This window comes from Rosa chinensis, chromosome 2 (assembly GCF_002994745.2).
Source record: "Rosa chinensis cultivar Old Blush chromosome 2, RchiOBHm-V2, whole genome shotgun sequence".
Lineage (NCBI taxonomy): Eukaryota > Viridiplantae > Streptophyta > Magnoliopsida > Rosales > Rosaceae > Rosa > Rosa chinensis.
In genome coordinates this window covers 43419761-43436747 of record NC_037089.1, presented here as the reverse complement: position 1 = coordinate 43436747, position 16987 = coordinate 43419761, and the positions used below count along the sequence as shown (strand labels likewise).

The window sequence follows — 16987 nt, the reverse complement described above, 5'->3', positions numbered from 1 at the left end:
GTTTATAGGATTAATCTAGGTGCTTTCGCTTAGGTTAATTAGCATTGAAAAGTAAAAATGGGAATTCATTTGCTTTCGAATGATTCACATGATCAACTCCTCTCTCATGACTTGGAAGAACAATTATAGGGTTTGAATCGAATTTGATTACATGGAATTGATTTTGATCTTTGTTCCTTGCGTTCCACCCTTGTATATATGTTTTTACGTTTTCTTTATTTTATTTATTTTAATTTTAATTTTAAGAATCCTAATCCCCCCTTATTTGTGTTTACTTGTATATATTTATTCTTTATTTTATTTTTGTAAATAATACTTTATTATTTTAATTCTTTATTTGTTTATACAATTGTATATATTTTATTCTTTATTTTATTTTTGTAAATAATACTTCTCTTTATTTGTTTCACAATTACATGTGTACCCTCAATCCCCGGAATAGAACGATCCCTACTTACTTATATTACTAACGACATTTCAGGGTTAAATTGTGCGCTTCCCAAAAGCGCATCATGGACCAAGGTTTGACCAACCTTTCCTAGTTTGACCAGGAGTTGACCCTTTTTGGCCACTGCTTGACTGACCTCCTTAGTTTGACCAACATTGACCAGTGACCACATTTGACCAATGTTAAATAGGTTCGATAATTAACTTAAAATATCGAACATTTACTTCAATTTACAATATACTCAAACCAACGGAAGTTATATTCATTTCCCAATTTCATCCACGAATGGATTTAACTTTATTTAACGATCTCGTCACATAGTAATTCCATCGAATTACTATGGACACCCAACATAAATCTAGCTTCACACAATGTGTCCCCAAAACGGCTAAGGACACCCAGAACCGTAGTTTACCTCCTTTTCCATTTTCATTCAAGGTTTGCCCAAAACTACTATTAACACCCACTTAACCAATTCTAAATATTTCACATTGACAACAGCCACAATTTCAAATATGCAACACAATACCCAATCAATCAAACAACTACTTTCTGCACTCGTAAGCAAAACAAGAAGCATCTAGTCCAGAACCCGAGTTCACCTTTGCTAGTACAACTCGTAGATGAACTTCGGGCTTTGATTCGACCAGCTACGGTCTGTGTTCCACCTCCTAATTTCTGAGATTGAACACAACTGAGGTTCAGTTCCAAGATTCAAGTCTAACTCAACACAGTAGTCTCACAAGGAGTTTCAAACCGGTCGTCACGCACAGCAACTCCGGCGGTGATCGACTGAACCCAGACTGCCAAAGCTTGAAACTTTGGCCAGATTGGAGAAACCACTTACCCAGACGCGTAGAGCTTGAAGACCTGATCGTCTTTAGTGTAGAGAGCACGCTCAGGAGGGCCGGAATAGTCACCGACGTTGATGAACTGCCACGGAACCGAGAGCACCCAGAAACCACAACCATCAAAACTCGATCCCATTTGAAAACTAATTGCAGAAACATGTATAGAATGACGAGGAGGTAAGGTTTTGTACCACAGGTGGCCCAAACGGTGGCCGTAATCGCCGGAAATTGCAGAGCTCACCGGAGAAGTCTTGGAGCTTCCAGCCGTCGTTTCTCCGTTCCCAGTCGCTGCATGTACGATCTGGAACCACAGGGACGAAGGCGACATCGAGATGAAGCAGAGGGTGGTCGTCCGTCAGAGATCGGTGGCCGGATGATGCGCTCAAAGCAAGCGCATAATTTAACCCTGAAATATCGTTAGTAGTATAAGCAAATAGGCATCGTTCTATCCGGGGATTGAGGGTACACTTGTAATTGTGAAACAAATAAAGAAAAGTATTATTTACAAAATAAAAAATAAAGAATAAATATATACAAGTGAACAAAAATAAGGGGGGGATTAGGATTCTTAAAATTAAAATTAAAATAAATAAAATAAAGAAAACGTAAAAAACATATATACAAGGGTGGAACGCAAGGAACAAAGATCAAAACCACATCCATATGCAAGAAATCCAATTACAATTCCTATAATTGATTTTAAATGTCATGAGAGAGGAGTTGATCATGTGAAACATTCGAAAGCAAATGATTTCCCATATTTTACTTTTCAATGCTAATTAACCTAAGCGAAAGCACCTAGATTAATCCTATCAAACATGCAATCAAGCCCTAGAAAGCTAGTCAATCATGACATGTTCAACGCATTAGACATAGAGAAAGGCTATCAACTCAAGTGTACAACTTAGTATGGAAAAGTCCACCTAATTGCAATCCTCTTTAATTAAATTCGGTCTTTGCACAAAACCTTTACTACTTTGATTCAAGTTTACACAAAACGAAAAGTCGATTTCATGTTCTTAAACCTAGCACCAATTATATCAAAACCCTAAGTGTTTGCAACCACATAAGATTAAAATACAAAAGTTTTCTATCATGCAAATTTAATTAAACAAACCCACATAAGCAACATAAAAATCAACATATAGAAATCACAACTTTATCTCAAAACATATAAACGGGCTTTAAACTTTGTCCTTAACATTATTTGTTAACTAGAATTCATAGTTCTACAAATCTAAACAAAGAAAACCAAAAGAAATTACAAGGAAAAAGATAGAATTACACCATGAAGGAGTGGATGAGAGAGCTTGAGACATTGATCTTGAATCTTTAAAGCAAGACTTCAACTATCACGGCACAAGTGGATGATGACGGCTAGGAGGCTCATGGCTTCTTCTTCTCTTCTTCTCTTGCTAAAAATGCAGAAACTTAAAACTAAGAATGGAAAAAAAAAGAAATGGAGAGACAAAGAAGATGAGATGGATGAAGGAATGTGACTAAGGAAAATGGAAGGAAATGGTGAGACAAAGATGAAATGGATGAGGAATGTGTGGAGGGAAAATGGAAAGGAAATGGAGGGACAAAGAGATGGAATGGATGAAGGAATGTGTGGAGGAAATGGAAAGAAATGAGGACAAAGAAGATGGAATGGATGAAGAATGTGTGTTAGAATGAGAGGAGAAGGTTTATATAGGGAAGAAAAAGAGAGTGAAATGATGAGTGGAAGAAAAATAATGAAAGTGGAAGTATGAAAGTGATTGTAGAATATGGAAAGAAGAGAAATGATGATTACACCCTAAACATGGAATGTTTTTGGGTGATGATGATAGTGGATTAGTGTGGAAATGATGGAGAAAACATGATGATACACCTAAAACATGGAATGTTTTTGGTGATGATGATGGTGGATTAGTGTGAGAAATGATGGAGAAAACATGATGATTACCCTAACATGGAATGTTTTTGGGTGATGATGATGGTGGATTAGTGTGAAAATGATGGAGAAAACATGATGATTACACCCTAAAACATGGAATATTTTTGGGTGATGATGATGCTGGATTTCCTACTCATTTACTTCAATTTTATCTCCACCATTGTAGGTAAGTGTGGACATAATGCTCATTCACCATCATTACTCCAATGTACCTAAGAAATAGAAATGAGTTAAAAATCGATTCGTTAAGGAATTAACTAAGCAAAATGTGAGGAATTACTATTAAAATATCACATTAAAATGCTCATATCAAATTCCCCCACACTTAGCTTTGCTAGTCCCATAGCAAAACAAAACAAAAAAAATCCAAAACAAAACAAAGACTTGACAAAAAGCAAGTAAATGACTCTATTGCTCCTAACTGTTGTCTCAGAGACTCCAAACTCATGGCTTCACGTTAAACACTTAATCAAAATCACAAAGATAATCCATGGTTAATAAACCTGTGACATTCATATGACTAAGCAAGATATGGAGAACTTAAGTTATACAGTGAATGATAGCATGTTTCGAACAGTCCAATCCAAACTCACAGGGCATACTCTCGATTTTCTCTCAGAAATGGCTATGCTTAAAAGCTTCACACTCAAGTATATGCAAGAGAACAAATTGTAAGCAACAAACAGCTTGCATATTTCATCAATAAACACATTTTGTGAAGAATTTTTAAAGACCTCATGAAATGACTAAGTGCACAAATGGACCTAAACCATAAGCTCGACTGCGTAACTGACTCCACTAACCAAAGACTGCCCATCTCAAGGATCAAGTCAGCACTTAAAACAAGTGTAATGGGGCTAAGCTAGGGTTTTCGAAATGAAGATTAAGGATACAAAAATCCTAAGGACCTAGCAGAGCATATATGGACCACCTTATGTCACCATTTTTATGGGCCAATTATCATTGTTTTGGGCCCAGTTTCACTCTAACAACATGGGAATGGACAAAGGCTTAATTTTCAACTTTGAGCCTTCTACAAATTTGAAAGTCCAAAACCACACTTCAACAATTCCCAAGAGTTTTCATTTCAATTTTTCTTTTCTTTTGCCGCTTTTTCTTTTCAAGGCAAAATTTTTTTTTTCTTCTTTTTTTTTTTCTTGGATTTTCCCACCCCACACTTGTCTTTCATCGTCACCCCTACATACTATGTCATGCTCTACTAAGTCCTTAAGACAAGGTAGAGATATCCTGTACTAAGCTCATGGTAGGGTAGTGAGGTGATGAAACAAAGGTTTCAACGTAGGCTCAAAGGGTTCATTCTAAGGAGTCCCACGACGGGCACAATTGGGGACACATGCTTGTTTGGCTATGGTGGTTACCCTAATGCCTTCTATCCTATCCAGGATCAGTGCATATTATGGCATACAAGTTTTGACAGTCACAACAGCCGAGTTCTAGTACTCTCTAGTCCATTAAAATCTATGACACATGATCATTGGATTTCCAAAGAATGATGAGGTTTTGCAAATACAGCCATGAATTCTGAAATTATCAGTAAGCACTCAAAAAAAAATATTTAGCTCAACAGCTCACTTGGGTCAAATGAATCAGACTTAATCCTAGCATCTAATGAACCAAGTTACAATCCTATCTCAATCTTCATACAAGCATCACAATGTCGATTAACCACAGAATTCAATTAAGTCCTATTTTGATTGTGAAAACCTCAGCCATGAATTCGGAGACATGTTCATCCTAGACGTTAGGAGCATCCTAAGACTCAAACAAACAAAAACACTCTAAAACCAACTTTTTTTTTTTTTTTTTTTTTTTACAATTTAATTCAATTTCAACACTTAGGTACGGAACAGGGAGTCTCGATGTGCAATGGACTGAAACAGCTACCCTTTTCAAACTATGTTTAATCCAATATACCTTAGTGTATCACAACATCAACTAAAAACACAATCCAACATCAACTATTTTCATTTTTTTTTTTTATATACTAACTACTAAAAACACAATAAAGCAATAATCCTTCCCCATAATTAATCATGCATTGTCCTCAATGAATAAACAAATATAAATCATGCAAAGCATAATCAAGCATAGAAGAGAAAGTTAACACAACGAAACTTAAAACAACTTAAAATTCATGAAAAAAAATAGAAGGAAGAGTTCAAGAAAGCAAATCTGCGTTTGATGCTCCTCCACAGATACGGTTGAAATGGTTGCCTCCCATGCAGCGCTTAATGTTTAAAGTCTTCAGCCTAGACTTGTATCTCCATTTACTCCTTTGGAGGAGCGGTATGCGGGCGATGGCAGCCCTCTTGCTGGTTTCAGCTTCCTGAGAGGTCCTCATGGTGTGATGCAGTAGCTCCTTGCGGGAAACCCAGGAGGATAACTTGCAAGTTATTGAACTTCCTGACAAGCTGTTTATTGCAGTGTGACAGCGGATCAAAGAGCAGTTCATCTCAGAATGTAATCGATCATGCAATTGACTCTCCAATCTGTCACCATAATACCACCGCGGAGAGAGGAACGCAAATCATCAATCAAATCCGACAAGCTTTCCAGGGTGGCCATAGGCCGAGGAGCACGAGCAGCTGGTGAGGAAGAAGACTCTCCGGGATGCAGTCTGGGAGAGCGACGAGGCAGAGGAGGGGGACTGCAGGTACGCTCACGAATAGGACGATGGTCCCATGGACGAGTAAGCCCAGCTCTAGTGGCCGCTTGACGACCTTCTTCTTCCAAAGAGAGAACACGGCGTTGATTGACGCCCCTGCGAGGGGTAACCTTAGTTCGAGCCATGAGGAAGTAGAAGGAATTTGAAAAGGCACACGGTTTTAACAAAGCTTCTCCGGGAAGGAGAAGAGTTATGATAGTTCACGGCCCAAGAAACTCCCCCACGTGTAAATATCCTTTCTTTCCTGGATTTATGGCATGCTTTCGGCTATAGCTCCTCGAGATTCGTTTGACTCCCCCACGCTTCCTTCTTTCCTTGATTCACGGCAATTAAACCTGCTTTCGGCTGTAGCTTGTCTGTCACAGCCCTCGAGATTCGTTTGGTTCCCCCACGTGTCTTCCACGCGGCAACAGCTTTTCCGTGTTTGCGGGTGACTTTAATCCAACGCGTAGATTAATCTCAGAGGTCGTCCATCCAACGGTGGAGATCTGCTCACTCGTTCTATAATAGGGCATTCGAGGAGCGACTATTCACTCCAAAAGAAAATTCTTCCGAGTTCCATCCTTTCTCTCTCAATCCTTCAGCCTTTCTTCGAAACTCCAATCCTTCTTCATCAACATGGAACCACGAACTCTGCAACTAATGGAGTTACAAACCCAGCAACAAATGGAATACAAGCCCAGCAACCAACCGAGGAGGAGGAAGCATCCAAGCACCGGAGTAGTAACCGTGGGCTCCCACACCGCCTCAACTAAGAATCCTCAAGGCCTTTACTATGATAAGGGTTTAAGTACCCAACTCCAGAGCAGATTCAAGAGATCTGCCTTCATCTGAAACAGTATGGGCAATCGAGGACAAAAACGTCTTCTTTTGGTTCCAGAACCTCAAGGCTGGAGAGCCAGAAGTTGAAGGAATTTCGGAACGTTCCGGTTGGTGGATCTCTCGATCTCAATTTTGGTTCCACTGGTTCTACTAGTAATGACAGATCCACTGACAGATCCATTGATCTAAACTTTGGGTCACGTGTCGCTATGGTGCTGATGGATCGATCATGGAACAACGAGAGAATATCACCAGGAGATTGAAACCCTTCCACTATTCCCCATGCATGGTGAGGACATCTTGGGCAACATGAAGACTACTTCCGAGGGAGGTGGCGGTTATGGCAGTGGCTCTCACATTTCCCTTGAGCTCAGTCTCAACTCCTACAGAGATGCAGACATGGCTTAGTATTATTATTATATTATTTATTATATATATATATATATATATTTTTTTTTTTTTAAAATTTTTTTTTTTTTTTTTTTTTTGTAAATAGCTGAATTTAATAAGACTGAATGAATGCAAATTTTTATATATATATATATATATATAATATATTTTTTTTTTATATAAAGGACTCAAAAATAAAAGACAAATATATATATAGGACTCAAAATGAAAGATAAAAATATAAATCTCTTCCCCCACACTTAATATTGCATTATCTTCAATGTAATCAATTAAAAGCATGCAATGAAATAAGTAAGCATAGATAGAAGACATTTACGAAACAAATCCTAAAATAAAAACAGTAGAGAAAAAATGAAAAATAAAAAGAAATAGGGAAAGAGAAAGCAAATCTGATTATATTCTGAATTGGGTTGCCTCCCAAGTAGCGCTTGTATTTTACGTCTTGCAGCCAGACGGTACCTACATTAAATAAAGTTAGTAACTATAATTAACAAAGAAATACAAAATAAAAAACAAGTATAACTATTAATTACAAACTACAAGTATAATTAACAAGTATATTGTACAAAAGACACAAGTTAAGTACAAGTGAGTATAAAACGTGAAAGTATTTTACAAGTATAATGTGTGAAACAAAATAATTACATGTATAGAGTATTCACAGTATTTCTTTTATTATAAACATTATTGATATCGAATCAAATTCCAAGCGGTAAATCAAGTGGACGTGCGGCCCAATATAGTCGCCTAGACACAAACTCCCTTTCAAATCTTTGGCAACCTTACTGAATGCCAGGTGGGGAGGACGAACACGAGAGGAAAAATCCATTTGCATGAGCTACTCCCACATAGTGGTTTAGGCCCATTTGCAAGCACTTCTGGATTCAAAAACCGTCATGAACGTTGTCCCCTTCCTAGACACCATTCCACATAGGCTATACTTACTAAGATGAAAAAGTTCATAAGTGTGAAGACAGTTCAACAATGTTAATAAAGGCCGCCTCAACCTTAAGGGACCTGAGCTAGTACCAATAAGGGTTTAGGCCAATATTAACAAAAGAGACTTCACCTATTCCTCTCAATTTACAACCTACAATTAAAATTCGTGTTCAATAATATAACTAACATCCTAGTTATTTAAACTAAGTTCAAACAATTTTCAAACAACAAATATATACAATAAATGACACAATTTAACAGTGATTTTTCAATCCCCGGCACGGCGCCAAAAATTGATGCGCTCAAAGCAAGCGCATAATTTAACCCTGAAATATCGTTAGTAGTATAAGCAAATAGGGATCGTTCTATCCGGGGATTGAGGGTACACTTGTAATTGTGAAACAATAAAGAAAGTATTATTTACAAAATAAAATAAAGAATAAATATATACAAGTGAACAAAAATAAGGGGGGATTAGGATTCTTAAAATTAAAATTAAAATAAATAAAATAAAGAAACGTAAAAAACATATATACAAGGGTGGAACGCAAGGAACAAAGATCAAAACCACATCCATATGCAAGAAATCCAATTACAATTCCTATAATTGATTTTAAATGTCATGAGAGAGGAGTTGATCATGTGAAACATTCGAAAGCAAATGATTTCCCATATTTTACTTTCAATGCTAATTAACCTAAGCGAAGCACCTAGATTAATCCTATCAAACATGCAATCAAGCCCTAGAAAGCTAGTCAATCATGACATGTTCAACGCATTAGACATAGAGAAAGGCTATCAACTCAAGTGTACAACTTAGTATGGAAAAGTCCACCTAATTGCAATCCTCTTTAATTAAATTCGGTCTTTGCACAAAACCTTTACTACTTTGATTCAAGTTTACACAAAACGAAAAGTCGATTTCATGTTCTTAAACCTAGCACCAATTATATCAAAACCCTAAGTGTTGCAACCACATAAGATTAAAATACAAAGTTTTCTATCATGCAAATTTAATTAAACAAACCCACATAAGCAACATAAAATCAACATATAGAAATCACAACTTTATCTCAAAACATATAAACGGGCTTTAAACTTTGCCCTTAACATTATTTGTTAACTAGAATTCATAGTTCTACAAATCTAAACAAAGAAAACCAAAAGAAATTACAAGGAAAAAGATAGAATTACACCATGAAGGGAGTGGATGATGAAGAGCTTGAGACATTGATCTTGAATCTTTAAAGCAAGACTTCACTATCACGGCACAAGGTGGATGATGACGGCTAGGAGGCTTCATGGCTTCTTCTTCTCTTCTTCTCTTTGCTTAAAAATGCAGAAACTTAAAACTAGAGAATGGAGAGAAAAATGGAAAGGAAATGGAGAGACAAAGAAGATGAGATGGATGAAGGAATTGGTGACTAAGGAAAATGGAGAGGAAATGGTGAGACAAGAAATGAAATGGATGAAGGAATGTGTGGAGGGAAAATGGAAAGGAAATGGAGGGACAAAGAAGATGGAATGGATGAAGGAATGTGTGGAGGAAAATGGAAAGGAAATGGAGGGACAAAGAAGATGGAATGGATGAAGGAATGTGTGTTAGAATGAGAGGAGAAGGTGTTTATATAGGGAAGAAAAAGAAGAGTGAAATGATGAGTGGAAGAAAAATAATGAAAGTGGAGTATGAAAGTGATTTGTAGAATATGGAAAAGAAAGAGAAATGATGATTACACCCTAAAACATGGAATGTTTTTGGGTGATGATGATAGTGGATTAGTGTGAGAAATGATGGAGAAAACATGATGATTACACCCTAAAACATGGAATGTTTTTGGGTGATGATGATGGTGGATTAGTGTGAGAAATGATGGAGAAAACATGATGATTACACCCTAAAACATGGAATGTTTTTGGGTGATGATGATGGTGGATTAGTGTGAGAAATGATGGAGAAAACATGATGATTACACCCTAAAACATGGAATATTTTTGGGTGATGATGATGATGGATTCCTACTCATTTACTTCAATTTTATCTCCACCATTTGTAGGTAAGTGTGGACATAATGCTCATTTCACCATCATTTACTCCAATGTACCTAAGAAATAGAAATTGAGTTAAAAATCGATTCGTTAAGGAATTAACTAAGCAAAATGTGAGGAATTGACTATTAAAATATCACATTAAAATGCTCCTATCACCGGACGCCGGAGTTGTGGTCGGGCTGCCTAGCAGGTCGTCGGGTTTCTCTCTCTCGGGCTGAGAGAGCTCGAGCTTGCTGGTTACTCTAGAGCAATCTAGAGCCTTAATCTGATCTTGGGGTATTTATACCTCAAGTTTAATTGATTCAAGGGCTGTGATGAAGCGGTGGAAAAGGTAGAGTGCTAGGATCGCGCCACGTGTTTCTCTTCTGGAATTAATTTCCCAAAATCTTAGTAGTTCGGAAAATCACTATAAATAGTCCTGTGATCCGAATAATTCTCCAAAACTTTCTATGAACTCGTCTTGGCGTGTACTTTACTATCCAACTCCTACATTGAGGATTTCACTTTACGAAAACTTCTGGAAATATTCTCGAGCACATTGACAATTACCGAGATCGTAAATAAATAACTTGTCGAACGATCTCAATGTAAACTTGATAAATTTCTCGGGGCTCACAACCAAATTGGCTGAAATTTTGTAGAGATGATCTATACATTACGACCTAAAAACTTAACAGTTAAGATCAAAATATGTGATCAGAAAGTGGGTGAAAACCGGAAATCCGTACCGAAATTTCAGTACGGATATCCGCACCTGAGAAAAATCATATATATATATATATATATATATATATATTATATATATATAAACGAACCTTGTATAAAAAAAATTGTGCCCCTCTGTTGGGCCCTGGGTTGTCACCAAAGTTGTCCTTGAGTAAGGCCGGGCCTAATATATCGTATCTAAATTTTTTTTTTTGATGATATATTGTATATATCTAATTGGATGAGATTTCGCATAAATATAACGTGATCCTTTTTTATCTCGAGTTACTCAAAAGAAGAGGTTAATTACCTAAGTTTCAAGTTAAAAATTTTCTTAATAATCAATTTTATCTTTTCTCCCACATTCAGAAGAATAAGGGAAAATCGTTCAAACTCGACTATTAATTTTCATACCTCAATTTTGGAAAATATCAAAATGTTACCTTAAAATTTAAGCCCGACCATACATGGAAACAGTAACAACGTTGAGGGTATTTTTATTGTTTCAGTGTTCATCTTCAACACAATGGAGAAATGCAGCAATTCTGTGGGGAAATGCAATTGTTCTCTCACTGTGGGAAAATGCAGCAATTTCTGATTCTAGACAAGCCTAGCTACAAACAAGTAGAAAATAAAGAAATTTCCAATTCCAATGCCATGCCAATCTTCAAAACCAATTTTTGATGCCATGCTCGTCTTTGATTGCTTCGATTGGTAAGGCTTTTCACCGGCATACACCCATAATACCCAGACCAAGCCATTCTTTGGTCTAAGAAATCCATTATGCTCTGAATCGAACACACCCAAAAGCCCAGAACCCGAAATCAAACACCAGCAGTTAATAGAATTGAGTTCACCCTGTCAATCCAAGAAACAAGGAAAGTAATCGAGTTCCTAAAAGCCAACAAAACCATGCTCTTTGCTCTTGTTCATACTTTGGGAACCAAGCATTAAAGAATCTCCAATCAATTTGATTAGCAACCATGGTTAAAAATTCAGATACAGATCAAAATGTCGTCACTGTTGTTTCTGGAAATCAAATGGAAGAGGCACAGAAAGTTGATGACACCAAATCTCCAACAGATATACAGATTCCCGATTCAGTAAAAACTTTATAGAAGAATACTGAAAGGATGAAAATACCCTTGAAAAGATAAAAGACTTAATGTTGTTACTGTTTCTAAGTATGGATGTTAGGTCGAGTTTAAATCGTCATGTACCATTTTGATATTTCAATGGAAGAATGAAAATCAATAGTTGGGAAAAGTTCAGATACTATTTAGACGATTTCATATATAAATGTATATAGAATCTTTGAAAAAGACTTCATAAGAAGGGAAAGACTATCTTTGGGATGTCATGCTACACCGCTGCTCAATATCTTTTTATGATTAAATTGGCAATAATCCAGCAAATTGGGGATTATTTAGAGCAGGCTCAATGGACAAAGGGGATAGAATAGCTATTGAGTGGTTTGGACATCCTATTGTACATACCAGCAAATACCTTAAACTGTCACAAGGTTTCATACTACAACCAGACCCCGTAGGACCACCCAAGCGCTAGGTCATGGGCTCGGCCCGGTACCCAGCTGGGCGGTGCCCACGATGGGCCTCACCTTGGGAACCACAAGTCTTAACTCAGCCCAGTAGGGCTCGCCAAAGCACGCACCATAACCCATTGATATTCTACAAAATGTGGAACTACGTCCCACATCGAAGAAATGGGAAACTCATTCCCATGCTCATAATATATATATATATATTCCAAACTCAACCACCTTCATGAGGGTAATAACTTCTTATTCTTTACTATTACTACTATTACTTTGTCAAATTACATACACAACCTTACTTCAGCATTGGACAGGCATAAACCGACCAGCTCGGTTTATACCTCTAACGTTCTGTATTTCCTTTGACATGGTCCTGGAGTTGTCTTCATATCTGCCAGCGGGTATAGCATTCAGCTTGGCCACACAGGAGAAACCAGCAAAAACACCTATCTTTACTCTTTAGAGAAGAGAGGCATGAACTTTATGTACGTTGTATGCCGACGTTTTTTTTTTTTGAAACATTTCTAGTTGTTTTGATTAATGAGGACAAAATTGTTTGAGCCAATATTCCTTTTAGAATGGCAGAGAAAAATTAGAGTGTCAAACAAGTTGGTGTAACCATTAAGTTTTATGTCTGCGAACTGAATGGAGTCAGTTAGACCCCTGCCAAAAGTGTCACAAAGTGACCAGAACTAGCTAGCCTCCAAGATTTGTTCAGTACCATAGAAACCCCAAAGCCTTTCAATCATTCTTTGAAATATCTCACACATTATTGGTCTCTAAGAGACAAAATAGCAAACTAATTACGCATTACCACAAAAAACTATCGATTTCTCAAGAATTGTGAAATCCACAAAAATAAATTAACCAAGCAAACTTAGAAGAAGCAAGACCCTCTTCTGTCAGAGACATCAAAAATGTGTTTCTCATAAAAACAAAAAAAATCCTATATATCTATCTATCTTTACTATTATAAATGGAGGTCCTCTTTTGGTGTCAAAGGGGTCACCAAATTTTGAAGTACCTATAATAACCTTCAATAACATAATTATCAAATTAAGTTAATAGAATATAATAGATAAAAGTGTACCTATGTACGAAGTCATGGGTTCGATTCACCATGGAGGCAAGAATGAAACCCTATGGTCATCTTTTTAAAATAAAGAAAAAAAGAAGAAGATAAAAGTCTAAAAGTTAATGCCAAACTACCATTATTTTGTCTAAAAAATAAATAACAACTATTCTTTTTAGTCGATTTATTTTCCATTAACATTATTATATCAACCGCGAAAAACACGAGCACATTGCTACTATTTCGTCCGGTAATGTCACAGGTTATATCCACAACTAACGCAAACCAAAATATATAAATACGAACAAATTGAAGAACTGAAGGAAACTCTCACATTTTTCCAATATTGACACGTGCACCGCACGGCTACAAGCCTACCTTGAGAGAAAAAAGAAAATTCACTACTCTCGAACAAGGTAAAAATCAACAATTTTTGTTTAACCAAAACAAAAAGAAAAACGCGTCGAGCTGGAGTGAGTGGGTACTCTGGTGAGCTAACCCAAAACGGAAATAGTCCTCACACGCACCACGTGACAAAATGTCCTCCCTCTTCCCATCATCTTCATTCTTCAACAAACCCATTTAACCCTATTCCCCATTCCCTTCCCATTTTTCTCTCGCCAAGATTTGCTTTCTCTCTCTCTCTCTCTCTCTAGATCGCTTCTTCCAGGTACGAACAATCCCACACTTTTTTCTTTTTCAATTTCGAATTGCATTTCCAACTTCTCGTTCCAATTGTTGGCTCAGTGAATCACTTCTCATGTCCCCAATTTAATTATCAAATTCTCTGCTCAATTCTCGTTGATTTGATTCTTCAGTGTTCGTATTAAATTTTCTGTTTTTCTCTAGTTGACTGTAATTGTTAGTATAGCGATAATGATTTTAGGAAATTGAGGTGGTTGCGGTTTGTGATACATAGCATTAGCTGATTCAACTGCCATTTTAACAAGAACAATTGACCTACATGAAAAATTGCATTGGATTCCACATTTTATAACAAGTATGGAAAAATGCTTCGGTCTAAGTCTTAAGGAGTAGAATAACTGTTTTTGAGGTCTAATACTTTTCGTTTGGACGGTTTTCTTTTTCATTTTAATGAAGATCGGGGACTTTCGTTCCGTAATTATTAGGGTTGGAATGGTTTATGTTTGTTTTGCCTTTCGGAAGTTATATGTGATAATGGAGTTTATTTTCTCATGTTGAATCTGTTTGCAAAGTGCGTGTTTTTGTTTGATGACGACTAGTTTGTTATGGCAGCTAGCATTTCCTACGGTGCTGTGAGGACTTAACTTTGGGAATGGAGGATGGCAAGGAGCCACGAGTGGAGCAGTCGGAAAAACCATCCGCAGAGGAGGTCGTGTTCATAATTTGGCTTTTCTAGATGCCCTTTTACTTTCATGAACAGTCTTATCTACTGCTAAAGAAGTACATATGGAAATAGTTTGTATCAAAATTGTTGTACAGTTATAGACATTTGACTCAAGTTTATTGCTTTTCACAGGAAGAGGTTTTAAAGAAAAAGTATGGTGGAATCATTCCGAAGAAACCACCACTGATTTCTAAGGTGAATTTTTTATTTTGCTCACATCTTACGTCAGTAGTTGTTAGAATGTTATGCTAGTTTAAATGGCGCAAACCTAAGACTCTGATTTTGATTTCAGGACCATGAACGTGCTTACTTTGATTCTGCTGATTGGGCGCTTGGAAAGGTATTTTTACCAACTCTGTAGATGAATCTGCTAATTGTAACAGGGGGAAATGCTCATTAAGGTATTTACTGCATATTATTTCATGATTTCTGGATGATAACAGCAAGGTGTTGAGAAGCCTAAAGGACCACTTGAAGCCCTTCGGCCAAAATTACAGGTATCATTCCTGATTCAACTATGGTTGTGTCCACTTATTCTGCTGATACGGGTTGTTGCTTAGAAGTTAAAACATGAGTTAGATGATAGTTTTTGGCAATTCAAAAACAAGTTTTGTGCTTAGTTGACTGCTATGAACTTATTTTCTTTCTGCTATAAAGCACATGAATGTACTTGAGTAAATTATTGAAGTTGCTTGGTTTAATCATTATTGTAGTTATAATTTTTGATTAGGTCACAACAAGGTGTAATGTCGATTATATCAGGATTTTGGATTAGATGGCAAATTTTTTTGGGCAGAATGCAACTATGATATTATCGTTAAACATTTGTGCTAATCTCCCTACACTAATTTTTTAGGGTTAATGTAACAGAAGGTGCCATTTTCTTTGACAATTAATGCAAATAAAGTGCATAATACATGCCAAGTAGTTGCATTAAAGTATACTGAACTTGTATGAGATATTAAAATTGGAACAATCCTTTAAGGATTATAGTAACAGATAAGTAATGAAAAGAAACTGCATTAGTATTTCCAAAGAATGAGTGATTGTAGGGCTAATGTAGTGCTCTCTTTATGCTTTGCAGCCTACACAACAGCAAACAAGATACAGAAAGTCTCCTTGTGCTCCATCCGAGGGCGAAGGTATATGCTTGTCACGGACTTTCTTTTTCTGAGAACATTGTGAAAGCCCAGTTACATTTTGCTCAACTAAAGAAAACAGAAAAGAGAAGCTATTGCCTTTGTAGTCTGATTTATAGTCTGGTTTGTGTAGATGGAGGAGGTGCTCCCTCTGAGGACACAGCTGCAAATGAATGAGATTGCATTTGGTCTTTTCATCTGAAAACTGTGGACTGTTATTCTGAAACCTATATTGGTGATTGGTGATGTTTTGTTGTTCTTGGGAACAAACTTGATGAAGTTGATGTGATTTTAGCTATCAGATAAAAACATTTACACCAACATTACTGCTGTTGAAACTAAGCCATTTTGATAATTCTAGTGTTCCAAATTTTGTGGGACATTATTGTTGCTTTTATTATTAATGATGAAAGAGCCTGCATATGAGTATGGATAAGTATATCAGTGAAACTGGCTATTTTTCAGTATCATTCCTTTTTGTCCCCATAAAACTGAACCTGCTGTGAGTTTCAGCATCTCTGTTTTGATATAACTCTTGAATTTGCCCAATAAATAATTATAATCATGCAGATACAACCAAACGTACTGTTAAAAGTAAATAAAAGCTAGTATAGATTATGGTGGTCATGCTTTCAAGTAATTTGCCCATCTTCCTCCTCTGATAGTCTTGTAATGCTCGGTAAGTTGAAACAACGTATACTGATCCCATCTGACAGGCATTCAATTTTTAATCCTTTCTCCAATTCTCTTTCTTTTCGAATATCGACTATGTTTCGATGCTGATCCTGCTCAAATCAACCACTCTAGTTTAGCGATGACCTAAAATAAATTGGTACCGACTCAATCGTTACACTGCTGCTCACCCCTAGTCTGTCTAGACAGTAGTTGATTACAATTTTAACTCTTGTATTTAAACCAATACAGTATGTTGTATTCCTGAGCTACTTTTACAGGATTTTTGGCTGACTAAACAGTTGCTTAATATCCATGAAAGGGCTTCGG

The 16987-nt window shown here is 36.7% G+C and overlaps 1 protein-coding gene and 1 long non-coding RNA gene across 2 annotated transcripts; one reads left to right on the top strand and one right to left on the bottom strand.

The window, feature by feature from the left end:
• Nucleotides 1-915: 915 nt before the first annotated feature.
• LOC121051383 lies at nt 916-9357 on the bottom strand. The gene is made up of 3 exons (XR_005805540.1): nt 9293-9357; nt 1491-1705; nt 916-1381 (listed from the first exon to the last, which is right to left on the bottom strand). It is a non-coding gene; the product is annotated as an uncharacterized LOC121051383 (long non-coding RNA).
• Nucleotides 9358-13992: 4635 nt separating this feature from the next.
• On the top strand, nt 13993-16424 carry LOC112185415. The gene is made up of 7 exons (XM_024323666.2): nt 13993-14147; nt 14735-14831; nt 14979-15041; nt 15139-15186; nt 15290-15343; nt 15931-15988; nt 16119-16424. The coding sequence occupies exons 2-7, from the start codon at nt 14775-14777 to the stop codon at nt 16160-16162; spliced, it is 324 nt and encodes a 107-aa protein (XP_024179434.1). The 5' UTR covers nt 13993-14147; nt 14735-14774; the 3' UTR covers nt 16163-16424.
• The last annotated feature ends 563 nt before the right edge of the window (nt 16425-16987 follow it).

Bases quoted from the DNA above. Each gene is read 5' to 3' on its own strand.
- LOC112185415 (XM_024323666.2), top strand. From the start codon at position 14,775: ATGGAGGATGGCAAGGAGCCACGAGTGGAGCAGTCGGAAAAACCATCC. The intron at 15,042-15,138 runs GTGAATTTTTTA...TTTTGATTTCAG, and splicing joins AACCACCACTGATTTCTAAG to GACCATGAACGTGCTTACTT. The intron at 15,344-15,930 runs GTATCATTCCTG...TATGCTTTGCAG, and splicing joins CCCTTCGGCCAAAATTACAG to CCTACACAACAGCAAACAAG.